This window comes from Heliangelus exortis, chromosome 10, assembly GCF_036169615.1.
Source record: "Heliangelus exortis chromosome 10, bHelExo1.hap1, whole genome shotgun sequence".
Taxonomy (NCBI): Eukaryota; Metazoa; Chordata; class Aves; order Apodiformes; family Trochilidae; genus Heliangelus; species Heliangelus exortis.
Genome location: NC_092431.1, coordinates 10941767 through 10957426, shown reverse-complemented (window position 1 = coordinate 10957426; position 15660 = coordinate 10941767). Strand labels below are relative to the sequence as shown.

The 15660-nt window shown below is 39.8% G+C and overlaps 1 protein-coding gene across 1 annotated transcript in view; it reads left to right on the top strand.

The window, feature by feature from the left end:
• Nucleotides 1-15660, top strand: part of LOC139800447 (bifunctional heparan sulfate N-deacetylase/N-sulfotransferase 4) — a 94776-nt gene that overhangs the window by 45457 nt on the left and 33659 nt on the right. The window contains exons 4-6 of the mRNA XM_071753490.1: nt 1586-1740; nt 11622-11807; nt 13463-13591. Coding sequence (XP_071609591.1) covers nt 1586-1740; nt 11622-11807; nt 13463-13591 — 470 coding nt within the window. The remainder of the gene's footprint in view (nt 1-1585; nt 1741-11621; nt 11808-13462; nt 13592-15660) is intronic.

Sequence of the window (15660 nt, the reverse complement as noted above, 5' to 3'; positions counted from 1 at the left end):
TTCAACCCTGCCATCACACAGGATGGGGTTGGTTTTGTTTAAAGTGGAAATTCCTATGCTTCTGTCCTGGTTTGGGCATCTGTTACTCGGTTTAATTGCCGGGCCAGTGTTAAACCGTGACAGCTTCATAATGTTTGAATTTTGTTATGGTAAAAAATAAAAAACAAAAAACCCCCAAAAAAACCCATACAAATTTTGATCACTTGCATTTCAATTTACAAAAACATTACTAGGGAAAAAAGGGACTTAAAATACAGTTTTAAAAAATTTGATTATTTCAAGAACCATACATTATTTTGAATGTGAACAAGGCACTAAATTATAATTTGACCAAAATCTTATACCAAATAATTGTAGTTATTTATATATTTCAAATATCAACTTTTTTCTTCTTCATCCTTACATTTTGCTTTCCACCTCTGGGTTATCAAAGAGATCTTCACTGGCTTCATAAACTCCTAACCCTTTTCTCTTCTGTCCTCTCTTGAAAGCCTATGTTAAGTTTCTTCCCTGAATCACATTTCCCTTGCATCTGCTTGGGTGCCCCAAAAAACAAGTGATTCCTCATTCAGCAGATGCAGTATACAGAAGTTTAGCACAAAGGTGCAGACATTCACAGAAGGAACAGCCAGTGGTCTCTTCTTTTCAATAAGGAATTACTTGGAAAACAAGTTTGTTTTCTTTTTCCAGGAGTACTCCCATCAGTGAGAGCAACTTAGAACTTTGCTGCAAAGAAGGGAGTGAAGGGATTCAGTGATACCAGGAGAAAGTTTCAAATTAATGCTCTCCTTGTGTATTAGCATCAAAAAGCACTGCAGAAATGGAAAAAATCAAAATAAAGAGCTGACGTGCACACCCCAAACAGCCATCTCTGTATGTTCCCACTTCATGCTGCAAAACTAAACGACACCCATGGAGCACCTTCTTACAATGAATTTTGTAAAACTTTGAAAAGATTTTAAGAAGAAAACATCTCAGTTCACATAACTAGACAGATTTTGACATTTCTTTGATTAAAACTAAATGAAAGCATTTAAAAGGAACAAGAAGAAATGCTACTAATAAACTGAATATTGTTGAGTAGTTTGAGGGTGAACTTACTAAAATGTGATTTTGCCTTTCCAGTTTGAAAAAGATGGCAGAAGCAGCACTGTATCATTTCTCAAACTAAAGATTTTGTTATAACCACACATATTTGCTTCTGCCTGAAGCAGATACTCCTCACTAACAAAGGAGTTATTGTTTTTACTTCAAGATTAAACATAGCAAAAATAAAAATAAAATAAAATAAAAAAATAAAAAATAAAATAAATAAAAATAATAAAAATAAGTATAAATATAAAATAAATATAAATAAATATAAATAAATATAAATATATATAAATAAATATAAATAAATATAAATATAAAATAATATAAATAAATAATAAAATAAAAAAAAAATAAAAAAAAATACTGAACCACAGGAAATCCATGTCAAGGACAGAAGGTTTTATGGCATCCTCTTCTGTGTTTAAAAACATTTATGGACATTTTCTGGTGTGGCTTTTCTATTAGCTTTATTTTTCCTTTCTTTCTTTTGCAGGGACTGAGGAGGAAGATGAAGGAGATGACTTGCTGTTGAGATCTGTGAATGAGTTTTGGTGGTTTCCCCACATGTGGAGTCACATGCAGCCTCACCTCTTCCACAATGAGTCATCATTGGTGGAGCAAATGATCCTTAACAAAGAATTTGCAATAGTGAGTAAAAGTTATCAAAAGCTTCTCTGTAATACCTTTGCATATTATAGCTATGCTTTCCAAGCTGGTTTTGTTTACCCATATTATATGCATATATTTACATAGATGCACAAATAAGGCAGTAGGTTTGGAAAATTGGCCCAAAAAAATCCTTTCTTTGATTCAAACTTGGGCTGAATTTTTTCTCATCTTTTTCATTGACACAAGCTTTCTTGAGGGGTAGCAGCCCTTCACATAAGCAGCCTTGTGAGACCACAGGAATCAGAAGCTGTGAAATCCAAGCCTTGGATCACCTGGCCTTTTAAGCTTTAGGAAGGTGTTAACAGCTTCCTGAAGAGTGGTGCAAACATCCTGAATAGGGGAGGAGCAAAGTTGCAGTGAACCCTAAATGTTGTGTATGGTTTGTGAACAGCTAATGAAGTAAATAAGTAAAACTGCATTTCACTGTGCTTTTTTTAGATGACCTCCATAAAAATATGCTTTTTACATAGCTAACTTGTTGCTAATATTTATAATTATATTTAATTTTTTCTCATTTGTGTTGTTATATTACAAGAGCTACTCTCCTAGCATTACACAAGACTACTTGTACTCCAAGGTCAAGTGGAAACCATTTAGAGTCTTTTAGGGTAATTCTACTTGCGTATTGAGCATGACAAAGAAAACCTGAAATCTATGAACATTCACTTTGGAAAAGACACTCTGTGGTCTTTGACGAGGTCAAAAAATACCAAGCAACCAGAATCACTCAAATGAGCAAGGTGACAGCATGGGCCTTTCTCTACTGCTCAGGGAACACAAACCTCAGACTTTCCCAGCTCCGAAAGGAAAGCCAGCAGCTGCCTCTTCCTTACATCCCCCATATGAGCCATCAGACAGATGCCTGAAAAAGCAGTTGGAAGCAAATTACTCCTTATTTACAAAATATTTTCCTAACAACCTTTATAAGGAAATTCGTTAAAAATTGCTTAACTGTTTAACCTTCTTGCCAGACTTCTCCCCTTCCAATCTCCTCCTTGGCAGGACATTAGTACAGAAGCATTTTGGATGACTTTTTTTCCTTTCTACAACTATACTTTTGCAGTTAGTCGTTATTCTTGACACATCTTATTCATACCTTTTGTATAGCCTGGCCCAGAGATACAATTTTAAAAATAATCTGTATCTCAAAAATACCTGATCCATTCATCTTTAAGCCTATGGGGGAATTCTCCTAGTATTTTCAGGAAACATGAGGTCCTTTATGTTAAACCCCCTTCAGAAGTAAAATCTATAGCATAGCCTGAAGACTTGTAATAGTATTTGTTTGCAGATTCTACAGAAAGAAAAAAAGCCCACGTTCTTATCATCACTGAAGGGTAGAGATTCCTTAGGGTGCCTATAAATAAGGATCTTATGTCAGTGAAAGGCTGCTGTTATCACAGTTTTATTTCCTCCTAACATTTGGACGTGGTTTGTACCAACCTCTTAACCTTGAATCTATATGAGTTGTACAATCTACTTATAAGAACATTTCTTTTCAAATGGCTTCCTGTGAAATTCTCTCTGTGGGAGAAATTTATCTTCCTGATATGACAACTTTCCTGATAGCTATCAGAGAGGTCCCAGCTATGATTTTAGAGTAGTTTTGTACCTTTCCATGCTTTCTCATCCTTAGTCTTGTATCTTACTTGGGAAAGGAACTCCCTGTACTACAGCTGCACTTCTTGTAAGTCCTCCAAAGCTAAAGCAATTCTCTTTGCATTATTCTCTGGCTTTACACCACTAATCCAAATTTAAAACTGAGATCTATAACAATACATAGAAAATCTGATATTATATATGTTATATTTTATTTGTGCTCTAATATCTTTATTTAGTATTTTACTAAGGGGTACACAGCTTGAAGCTAACACCATTTCCCATTTATTGATTGTGTCTCCACACCTCCTGTTTTAGCTGCAGTTAGAGACAACACTTTATATCAATTTCTGCAACGAAGGCCATAATAATTATTTGGAAGTATGGTCACAGTAATTCTTTATCTAACATGATATTTCTTCATCTGTTTTTTTCAACATGGGTAAAAGGTTATTAGGGTCTTCAGGGTGCAAGAGCACATCATTATACTTAAGAAGAGTAGTCAAGGTTGTTGTAAGATCACAAATGTCACAATAAAAATTCTGTTCATTAAGACCATTTGTCTCCTCCTGGCTTTATCATTTTAGAAGCAAGCTAAAACAGATCACACCATCCAGAAAGCTGCACCCAAATTCTATCATAGTCAGCAGTTTCTCCATGCAAGACAGTATCAGGCCTGGGATTGAAATTTACCAGGGGAAAAGGTTCAATTAAAGGAATGTCTTTCTCTTTAGTTTTGTCAGTTAAAATGAGGAGTAATAAACACAAGCCAGTGCACCTGAAGCGGTATTTTGTGGATATTACTGCATGGATCTATAAATGTGCATAAGTGTAATTTTTATTGGCTCTTTTATTTGCACTGGGTGCTTAACATTTTGTTTGCAGGAGCTCAAGTACTCGTACTGCCTGCTGAACACATACAAGAAATACAGGTGCTAGACCTGGCAAACAGATAAACAACATTGTTCTGTTTTACACAGATTTATCCATCTGTCATAATGAAACTCTATAAAACAGGGGCAGCCTGTCTCAAACAGCTCTATTGTAATTACATGTAGAAAGTTGGTATCTAAAGATTTTTGTGCACACACAACTAATTGTTAATTAGGTATCTTAATTGCCTTGATTTCAGTGCAGGTATGTAAACCTCTGTCTGTCTGGGGCTTAGTAAAATTACAAGTTTTCAAAACATTGCCTTACATATAAATTTCTTGTGAGTGGGGAGACTGCACTTAACAAGAGCCCTCTAAATTATTACGTTTTATGCATCAGTGGGATATTTATATTTTCTACTGTTTCATACCTAGCTGGTGAGAGGAAATTTCTCGCATCTTTCATAAATTTTATTGCCCTACTGCTCTGGATCTGTCAGGCAGGATGGGAAGTTTTGCCTGGCAAAATCCTTGTCCACATATGCCTGAGTAGTGTGCCCCACTGCTGCCCTCATCTGCAGCCCCATTCCCACAGCCCTCAGTGTCAAACCTCTTCTCAAGCACTCATGGTATCCTCAACTCAGAGCAACAAAAAGCCAGAGATTTGAACTCTGGTAAAGTAGGTTGCAAACTACCCAGAACTTTGCTTCCCCGGTAAATACATCTGGTATGTTTCAGAGCCTGCCTAAGGAAATGGCAAATGATATTTATTTTGATTATCAGTTGGGTCTGAATGGATCATATTTTGTGGGGCTTTTTTCCTATCAAAGGATCCACAAATCCATTACAGACACTAATGCATTAAACCTTGCATTAAATTTTGATAATAGTTTGAGTCTCCTCATTTCTTGGCAGTTCAATTGATACACAAAGACATAAACAAATTGCACAAGCAGAAGTCTCTGATAGTACATATTGCAATAAGTAAAATGAACCAGTTTTTCACCTTGCCATCCTTTAATCACAAGATATCCTTCCTCTCCCCTTTTGTACATGCTTATCTGGCAAAACCAAGTAGAATGTACTTAATCCAACATCTGTAGCTCTTTATTTTGTCCCCTGATGTGTTTACTCAGTGATTATTTTCTGTACTCATTTGTGAGTACATGTGCCCAAATCACAGCAGAGATAGGGCAAGAACTATCATTGACTGTAAAAACAAAGCTGTGCTCTGATATGAAGAAGTGAGAGACATACACAAAACAAACAAATTGATTCAGAGATACACATATACAAAACAAATAAATTTATTGCCTGTCTAGTAACGCTCTTTGGATCCAATCTCTCCTTTATAAATGAACTATAGATGCACATTAACACCTCCTCTCTCTAAAACATCTGAGCTGCCCAAGCCACAATGAAACTAGGAACTTTCAATATACTATTTAAATATGAAGACAAATTACACCATATCAAAGACAAAGGATCTACATGTGATGAATAGAGAGTCTAAGTTGTCCCATTATTCATTCTGTATTTAACGCTGGGAAAGAGAGATGCCTACTAGAGATATCATTTAAAAAAGTTTTGGAAATGGTCTGCATAAGTAGGATAATTTTGTCAAGAGCAGGCAGAATGAGATTTATTCTGCCTAACCTTACGATGTTCTGAAATAGTCCATCTTCATTAGTGCTTTTGGGTCTGTATCAGGAGCATGCTTTGACAGTACACCATGAAGATTGCCTCTACTTTCTCATCTTGATTTGGTAGCCTGGTCTTATGACGGAAGACATGAAGGCATGGACCCCAATTGCTGTGCACAATCAGAATCAGCTTATTGTGTGGTTTCTTACACTTATACAGTATCCCAATCTCTACTGCTTGATCTACAGTTTGCATCTCAAAGTGCTCTTTCTACTAACATTAAACCTTACCTACCCTTTCCCACTGGAGGCACCTGGTATAGGCACCTTATATCTCAGTAACAATTATCTCTCATTTGCTGAACTCTCCTGTCTAGCTAGAGAGGTTTAAAACAGAATTTTAATGTGTAAAATTTAACTGAAATTGAAAGCAGAAATATTATTTGATGAAAATCCTCCAGAAATGCAGCCCTTAAGTGTAGGCAGCAAGTGCCCGGACGGTACCCCCCCCCGCCTGTGCCCAGCTGGGGCTAGCCCAGGCACGCATGCCCGAGTTCAGGGGGGGTGGTTTCCGGAGAGAATTCCAGAGCCGGACGGATCAAAGTTAGCTCCTGATACTATCCGAGCCAGCACTAGCTCGACTGACTCCCACGGCGAGACTCATCCCACGCAACATCTGGTGGAGAATGCGGGCAACAATTTCGGTCTAAACCGTCTCCCCAAGCGTTTCGTCCGAAAGTGACCCTTCTCCACAGACCGTTCGATACCCCGAAAGATTCGGGTAAGAGAAAGCCTTTCCTCTTTTCGACATCGACATCAGTAAAACCGATGATGGAATCCTATGCAAGCAAACCTACCAGCACCGCCGTTGCCGAGCAGATTGTAGCCCAGGCGAAAAGGCAGGAACCCTTCCGCTACCCGGGTCCCGAAACCGCCTGGAACCTCCGGGGGGAGGTGCATAGTCTGCTGGCAAGTCTCCACTATGGGGAGATCAATGGCAACATTATTGGTGCGAACAACACCTGGCGGGTCGTTTGCAATCTATTAGTTCTTATGAAAGCCGAAATAGAAGTGGCAATTGCCACCACCGCAGCCCCATTACGAAAAACCGAGGTATTTCCCCCGAAGGAAATGCCCACTGCGACCCCCTCGGCACCACCCTCCGAGGGGGGGGAGCCCAGGAGAGCGCCGACCGTGACTCCGTCGGCACCACCCTCCGAGGGGGGGGAGCCCGAGAGAACGCCGACCGTGACCCCATCGGCGCCGCCCCTGGAGGAGGTCGAAGCACCGAAAAATGATGGGGCGGAAACCGCGGCTTGCAGCACTTCCGGCTGCCGCGGAGAGCAACCCCCGCCGCCGCCCCCGGCCCCACGGAAGGCTGCAAAGATAAAAGCAGCCCCTAAACTAAAGTGGCTGTACGTGCGGCTGGGCCTCACCCTGGTGCACCTCGCCACCACCTGGCTCGGCCCTTATCTGTGCCAGGCTTTCGGCGCCTTCTCCCCCAGGAGCCTGCAGGCTTCGCAGGTGACGCTCTTTGCCCTCAGCTTCTGCGGCTTTGTCATCTTCACCAACCTCTCCCTGCAGACCAGTACCACCGGCTCTGAACAACGAGGCACCACACAGCTAAGATCTTCGCGTATTTGTCATCTTTTCCCCCATAAAAAAAAAAAAAAAAAAAAAAAAAAAAAAAAAAAAAAGGGGGGGAAATGTAGGCATCAAGTGCCCAGACGGTACCCCCCCCCCGGCCTGTGCCCAGCTGGGGCTAGCCCAGGCACGCATGCCCGAGTTCGGGGGGGGGTGGTTTCCGGAGAGAATTCCAGAGCCGGACGGATCAAAGTTAGCTCCTGATACTATCCGAGCCAGCACTAGCTCAACTGACTCCCACGGCGAGACTCATCCCACGCAACACTTAAGAATAAAAAAATCACATCTTCATAAAGGATGAAACACAGCACAACTTTTTTGTGTGTGCTGACAGGCAAGAAAGTAGCAAATTAATTTTCCAAATTTCCAATTAATTTCCAAATTGCAAATAAGTAGCAAATTAATTTTCCAAATACTCTCGAAAGTAAAGAGAAACTTTACTAAGTATTTTAAACTGACATAGTTACATATAATATCTTACTGAAAATCTCACCCATGTGTTTCAGTGTTCAAAATATATCTCAATACCAAAACTGTGCAAAGCTTATGTAAATCCTTTAGCTTTGGAAGGTAACATCTTAAAAAGTACTGAATTTACTCTCACCTACTACTGAACAAAGAAGTCTTACAAGCTTATCTGAGGTGGTATTAACTTTTTCATCTAATGAAAGTCTTTATACCAAAGGGTGAAAAGTAGGATTCAATAAATTAAGAGTTTGTCTTATTCTTTCTCTGACAAAGGCCAATACTAGGTTTTTTCGTAAAACAAATCACCAGAGCTACTTAAGAACCAAAATATCAGTTGTGTTATGACAGTTTTAATCTTGGTTTCCTTTTATTTCATACTTCATTTTAACAAGGATTTGTACTATGGTGCAATGAAAAACTGCGTTTTCTCTGTTGGACAAGATCCTTCTGATATAAATAGCAAATCTTCCAGATGTTGTTTTTTATTCAGATTTACAGCATCTATTCACAGAAAATCTGCTATAGGAGTGCAAACTTATTTGTCGGGAACATACCTTCCTCTGGAGAGCAGTGCTCATTCCTGACCTTTCCTTACCTTCCATTACCTGCCCTTTCTTTAGCAGAAGGTTGCTTTGCAAAAGCAGGATAAGGACACACAGCACACACTTACTCACGGCAAGTGCAGCTCATTTCTGTACAAATGGGAAGGTCAAAAGAGGTTAGGAGTTTCAAGCAAACCTGCACTTGCTTGAACTAGGCTGATAACTGAAAGAGATAATCAGCCTTGGCAGATTGCTTCAGCCTTTTGGACCACCTCTCAAAATACCTGTCCTATGCATGGGCTCTGGGCAATGTAATTCTGGGGGGCTGAGCCAGTTTCCAATTCCCAGTGCTCTGGCTCAGGTGCATCAATGTGAGACTAAAACCTCCTGGTTGCCTCTAGCCAGATGTGGTGGGGCCACAGGCAGGCCCCAGGTTATCAGCAGAAGGGTTATTTTGAGATGGTAGCAGGCTGATTCACACACCATGTGCTTGCTGGCACCCAGGAGACATGAGCTGTGCACCTGGAGAATGTGCCGCAGCCTGGTCTGGCCCATGTCACTCTCTCCCAGACTACTCCATGATGCAAACCAGTGCATGGGAAGTAGTGACAGCTCAGGGAATGTTCTGCCAAAAATGGAACAACTGCTTTAACCATCTTCCCTCTGTCTCACAAGTTATAACAGTGTTTCTCCTTCACTAGGATCTCAAGCCTGCAAAGTAATACCATGCTGCTGTTCTCAGTGCCAAAAAAGGCCATGAGTTTGGAAATGAAAAAAAACCAAAAAAAAACCACAACATCAATCGAAGTCTGGAATATAAAAATAACCCCTTAAAATCTAATAGGAATTTTTCCCTAGAGTATATATATATATATAGAACAGGCATCTCTGATTTTGTTTATATTCAAATGCGTACTACTCTTTTAACACATTAGTTCCTGATCCCAAACCAAATTCAATAACAAAATGTGAGGAAAAAAGGAAACAGAGACCACAGAAATCACTAAAAGAGGACTCAAGATATTTAATTTAGCCAAATAAACTGAAAATGGAACTGAACAAACAAAATATGATTATTTGTTAGTTGTTTCTTCTGAAAGTAATACTGGGTATCAAAATGACAGATGTATTTGTGTGATGAACTATGAAGTGATCATATTTTATTCAGAGATTGATTAGCTTTTTATATTTAGAACTTATGAAAAGCTGCCTTAGTTTATTTGAGTGGCAGATTACTGTTTCACCATTCTGCTGTTATGGCAATGCCAGCAGCAAAGACTAAGTAGGTAAACAGGATTTTGCATGTATCCCTACTTTTTGACATATTCAGAACAGTTCATTATTTAGCTCAGGACAAATTTGCCTTACATTTACATGTCTGTATATTTCCTTACACAGGTCAGGTGAAGGCTACTAGGTTCAAGTTAATACAAGGTACTTAGGTTAATGCAGTATATTTGACAGCATGTTTTCCACATACATGCTTACAGCAAAAAATAGAGAAAAGTTATTTAACACTTCTTATTATAGAGCTATTCCTCATCTGACCCTTAAACTGACTCCTGACTTTCAGTTAGCTAACAAAATTAATAAGCAGAAATTACATTTTGCTCTCAGTAATTTACAAAATAGTGAGTTTATGTGTCTTTTTTTCCAAGATCTATCAGTAATCTGAAAATCTTTACTAATAAGCAATTTAAAGTGGCTGCATTATGTGATGTATGAACAAGTGTTCCCCACAGATTTAACTTAATTTTTGTCCCTGAATCAAAAGGTTTTCTTCACCGAGTACTTGCTGATACCCAGCAAAGCCTGTTGTTTACAGCAGTCAGCAAGTCTTGGATAATGGGGGCAAGAGGAAGGACAAAAAAAATTAAGAATAATCATCTCACATTTTAGCCATTTCCCTTGGAACATCAGTCTTGTATGAACTGAAAGCAACTGTGTTCTGTAGTGTTGACAGTAAAATTAATTCAGTAAATACCCAGAGCATGGGAAAGGAAGCTGTGAGAGCCATGGTGGCAGGACAACTGGAGATGCTGGTGCAGAGTTGAAAAGGGCTTCTGCTGGACCTGTTGGAAATGAGCCTGGGGGGGAGAAGAATCAGGGAATAGCCTTTCCTTCTGCTGGCAGCTGATGATAAATAAACACTGGATGTGTTTCTCCACAGTCAGTCAGACCAATGAAACTAATTACCTCATTTTCACGTGTATGGCTTACACTTCAAATAATTTGCTTACTATTAAATATATCCCAGTCTATAGATGTAATTATCAGGCCTCATCATCAGATGGGGTTTTCAGACAGCCCACACTGTCAGGAGCAGGAGACATGAGGAGCAGAAAAAGGCAGGAGAACATCAGGAGTGAAGGGAACCCACCTAACACACTGGCAGTTAAGCTTCCTCCTTAATTCCTTCTATCTGCACATTAACTGCCTCACTGTGCCATCAGAAGGTATTTTCAAGATAACCTATAGATATAAAAATGCACATATTTCCTATAGAAATGGAGCTAAATAAATATTCATTAAATTAAAAAATATCAGTCTAAGTCCAGCTTTTTTCCTACTACCTTAACACCACAGAAAAAAATATAAGCAGATTCAGAAGCTATGGGGATATTTATTTATTAAATCAGGGCAGAATCTTACTCTTATTGCACATGTAGGAAACAAAAAATCCCACATATGTCACCACAACATTTTTTCTGTTCTCTAATACTCTTAGATAGCTTAGTAAATAAGAAGTATCAACTTACGGGATTACCCTTTTTTTAAAAAAAACAACAAAAAAACCCCAAAACATATTAAAATACACACAATACGTGGTGAACAGGAAGGCAAATTTATTCTATATAATGGTAACATAATATAGTCCAAGAGCATTATTTATCACTCTGCAGTTATCAAACAATAATTCCAGTTCCCCTTGTATCCGTCCCATTTTTAGCTCATGCTACATACAAATAGGTACAGGTCTGTCCAAGAACAACAGCTTCTCTGCTGCTGCTGTCTGCAGGTAAAATAAGCTCTGAATAATTATATGTTCTTTTTCTATTCCTAAGTATATCCCTCCCTCTGCTGTGTCACAGGAGCACGGCATCCCGACTGGCATGGGGTACGCAGTGGCTCCTCACCACTCTGGGGTCTACCCAGTTCACATCCAGCTCTATGAGGCCTGGAAGAAGGTCTGGCACATCCGAGTGACCAGCACAGAAGAATACCCACACCTGAAACCTGCACGGTACAGACGGGGCTTCATCCACAATGGCATCATGGTACACTGCATTTCCATGCTTCATAGTGATAGTACTTTAAGTGACTCAAAAGTATGCTATTTTTACCAAATGCTTCAAGGTTTATAGAAATCATTATAATTCGCTGTGATCAAGGATTTTTAAGGATGCTAAAATAGTGCATTTGTTCTGCAGCCAGTTTTAAAAAACAAAACCCAAAAAAGTCACACAAACTCAGGCAACTGCAAGTGTAATCCCCAGAAACTAGATGAACTTGTAGTCCTATCAACTATCAACCAATTTATAAATGCCTACTTTGAAATTCATTAAACTGCCTAAGACCTCTGTTTCAAGCTCTGGTTCATCTTTATTCAAAAAAGGATTAGAAATCCACCACCTGGGAAAGTGAGCAGGTCTGAGTAATCTCCTCCAGCAAGAATGAGTGTTTCCTGAGGCCAAGGTTCCATGTCAAGCTTTGCTTCTGAAACTCCCCAGAGCCAGGGACTGGACAGGTTCCTGACTCCTCCAGACTATGCACGAGAAAAGAGAAGGTTCCTCATATATACACTTCAGCTTCATGAAGGGCAAGAAAAAGATAAAATTATTTAGCCTGTTTTACCAGACAGCTGCAGCCCTGTAGATAGGTGAAACACAAAAAATGAATATGCATAAGTAAAGTTAGAAATATTCCAAGGGCAAGTCCTGGAATGCTTTAAAATTCAAGCTGACTTGAACATTGCCTGTGCATAAAAATTCAAAATTGTCACCCCCAAAATAAGACAAAAGCAGCATCTTAACCAAAACCAAGCACTTAACTGCAGAGAGGCCAGTTATTATCAAAATAGGTTCCATTTGTGCAGTGCATTTACATGTGTATTAAAATACTGTGCTGGATGTAGCTTTTATTTGTTGTTTTACCAGAGCATGAAAGCAAGAACACTGACTGGAGGAAAACAAAAGGCCTATCCCAGATCAATTATGTCTGCCTGGATTAGGCAATATCCATAAACCCTGATAGCTGTTGTCTTTATGTTACAAGAGTCCTTTGATAGTAGCTGGCTAACAATGTAACTAAACCATCTAGTTCTCCAAGACTAGTTTGTTTTCCCATGCCTTCTTAGCTGTCTTGTTTCTGATATGCTTGATTTACATTAGGATCCAGAGCTGACCTTGGGCTGGTCTCGTGCAAACATCCCATCAGGCCCACACACATTTCACAGACAGGAACATGGGGCCAGGATGGGTTTCTGGACTGAGAAAAAGACAACAGGTCTTTTATAGTCTATAGCCTTAAATACGAGTTCAGTTCAATGTCTCAACAACAGCAAGATTGTCTGAGGTAGAAAAGATGTCCAGGAAACACTATTTATCTGCTAATAAACTAACCTTGCTAAGGGAAGAGAGGCTTGGCTTTTTGTTTTCTTCTAAATGCCAGGAAACAAACACTTATTATGAGTGTCTGAGCTCAGTGCATATGTGTTGCAGCTTTTCAAAGCTGGCATCTGGAAACCTTCTCATCATTTACCATGAGAGCAGAGAAAGCACAAAGGAGCTCATAAATAAACACTCCAGAGCACAGAGGCAGAAAGGGGTGAAGTTTAGTTTTTTTAAGTTGCTGGAGGGAATCAGGTGGCTGTGCCAGGGGAAGTTTGCAGAAAGAAATTAATGTCACAATTGCACTGTTGTTTTGTTCTCAGGTGCTCCCTCGACAGACCTGTGGCCTTTTCACTCATACTATTTTTTACAAGGAATATCCTGGGGGTCCTCAGGAGCTGGACAAAAGTATTCAAGGAGGTGAACTCTTCCTCACCATTCTCCTGAATCCTGTAGGTACCTTCTTTTGCTATTTTTTTGACAAGATGACAGTGGGGAGGAGAGAGGGAGGAAGTGAAGGAGATCAGTTTTCTTTGATCTTTTTTTTGGAAATAAGAATCAAGACTTCTTGCTCAGAGGTAACAACCAGTTTAAGAGGAAAGGAGAAAAACATCTGCTAATTTCTAACTACAGCTGTGTGCAACAAGTTCCTGGAGAGTGCATTCATTCCTGCTCCATACTGTTTTGTAGCCTGAAGCTGGGTCTCTGTGAGAGAAGAATGTGCTGACTTGTCTGAGCCTGAAAGAAACCAGTGCGGGTAGAAAAAACTGTGATCTTATTTTGCTTTTCCCTTTTTTCCATAAGCCTGTCTCCTCAGGCACTCCTGATGTAGCTTGATGGAGAACTCAGGGCCCAGGCCTGGCACTATTCCCCCGCCGCTGGCTCTTAGAAATACAATTTGTGAAGCTAGAAATTACCCTAAGCAGCACACAGCCTTCTAATGAATATTTTTGCTTTGCTCAGTGCTGCATTTCTTTTTCTTTGTTAACGTTACCTGAACTATAAACTTTCTGCATATGTATGTGTGTACATATAAGCAACCTGCATATGTATAAACACACACATATATATAGTTTAATCATAAGTGCCCTAGGCTTTAGGAATTACTTGCGGAGCTATCACCCAGATTTGTCTCCCAGCAGTCTGAACTGTGCTGTGCTAACACATACATGGACACATGCACACGATAACCCAATGTCAGTGGATACATAGGTGTGATTTGGCTCCTCATGGATCAAGGAGGAAAGGTACCTGATTGCAAATGCTGTTTTTTGAAGTCACAGCTCTCTTCCCTGTAAACAACAGTGTGGTGCCATTTAGAGCATCAGCCTAGGGGTAAGAGGAGGAAGGACAACAACAACAAAATATGTCAATTATTTTTTTGCCATTGTCCTCCCATCTTCCTGTTCCACCCAAACAACCTATACTACTCACAAGATAAATGTGTCAGGTCTTGCCAGGTGGCCCAGTTTTCAGTGGTTTTCAATTGCAGTACTCACTGACTTCTCTGCAGATGGAAAGGAGCTTCAGGTGGAGGTAACTCTCAAATCCAGGTCACTTCTATTTAGAGACCTAAATATAGACCTTGGTATTATATAATTAGGTGAAAAAATTGGCTGGGGCACTGGCTCGGCTTCTGAGTCAAAGATTCAATGGGCTTAAAGTAATCGGGTGTTTCTATCAGGAATTTTTCTGTACCAAACACGTGACACCTAATTTGAGAATAAAAAATATCCCTAATTCTTTGCCCTGTCTCTCCATTACCTGCAGTTTGCTCAGTCTGGCTTTTTTTCCCATAAGAAAGGGAGTCTAACCTCCCTTAAGTCTAACCTGGCTCATCACTGCCTTGGGATGCTGCTAGAATTTATCTTTAGTTTTATCATACTTTGATCAATACCTGTGCACCTTTCACTCATCTAAAGATTTCCTCAGAATTGGAAGTGGAGCTGTCTGTAGCAGAGTATGTACTGTCCTAGAATAGCCCCAATTCCTCAGTCAATCACCATGCATGTTACCATGATCAGGCCACCTTGACTTCCTCTTCTACAACTCACCTTTTTCCTAATCTTTGGTTTTTCTTTCTTACTGAGACCAAATAAAGAAGAAGGCTCAAGCTCACACTTCCTCATCAGAAATTTCAGCCTCTGGATCTTTTAAATGTTTGCATCCAAATTTTCCTTCTGAAGACAAAGGCTGAGGCTCTGGGGAAGGCCAGGTTTCAATCAGTATAAAAAATTATTTCAAAAGCTATTATTGAACTATGAATGAAATCAAATAGGCCTATGTTCCCATTTATACACTCTCCATAATTCATTAGCCTGGGCTGTTCAGGCATCTCCCAAGCAGGGTCAGCCTTGGAAGTACTGGAGTATCTTCCTTCTGTGTTGGTCCCACAGAAGATTTCCGCCAGATAGGTCCAATTGCTTCCCCCAGGAAAGTACCAGATCCCTCCCTAGACTGGTCTTGAAGCACAAATTGGTGCTCATAGTGCCCCACTGGATGTGAGAGAAAGAATACTTCA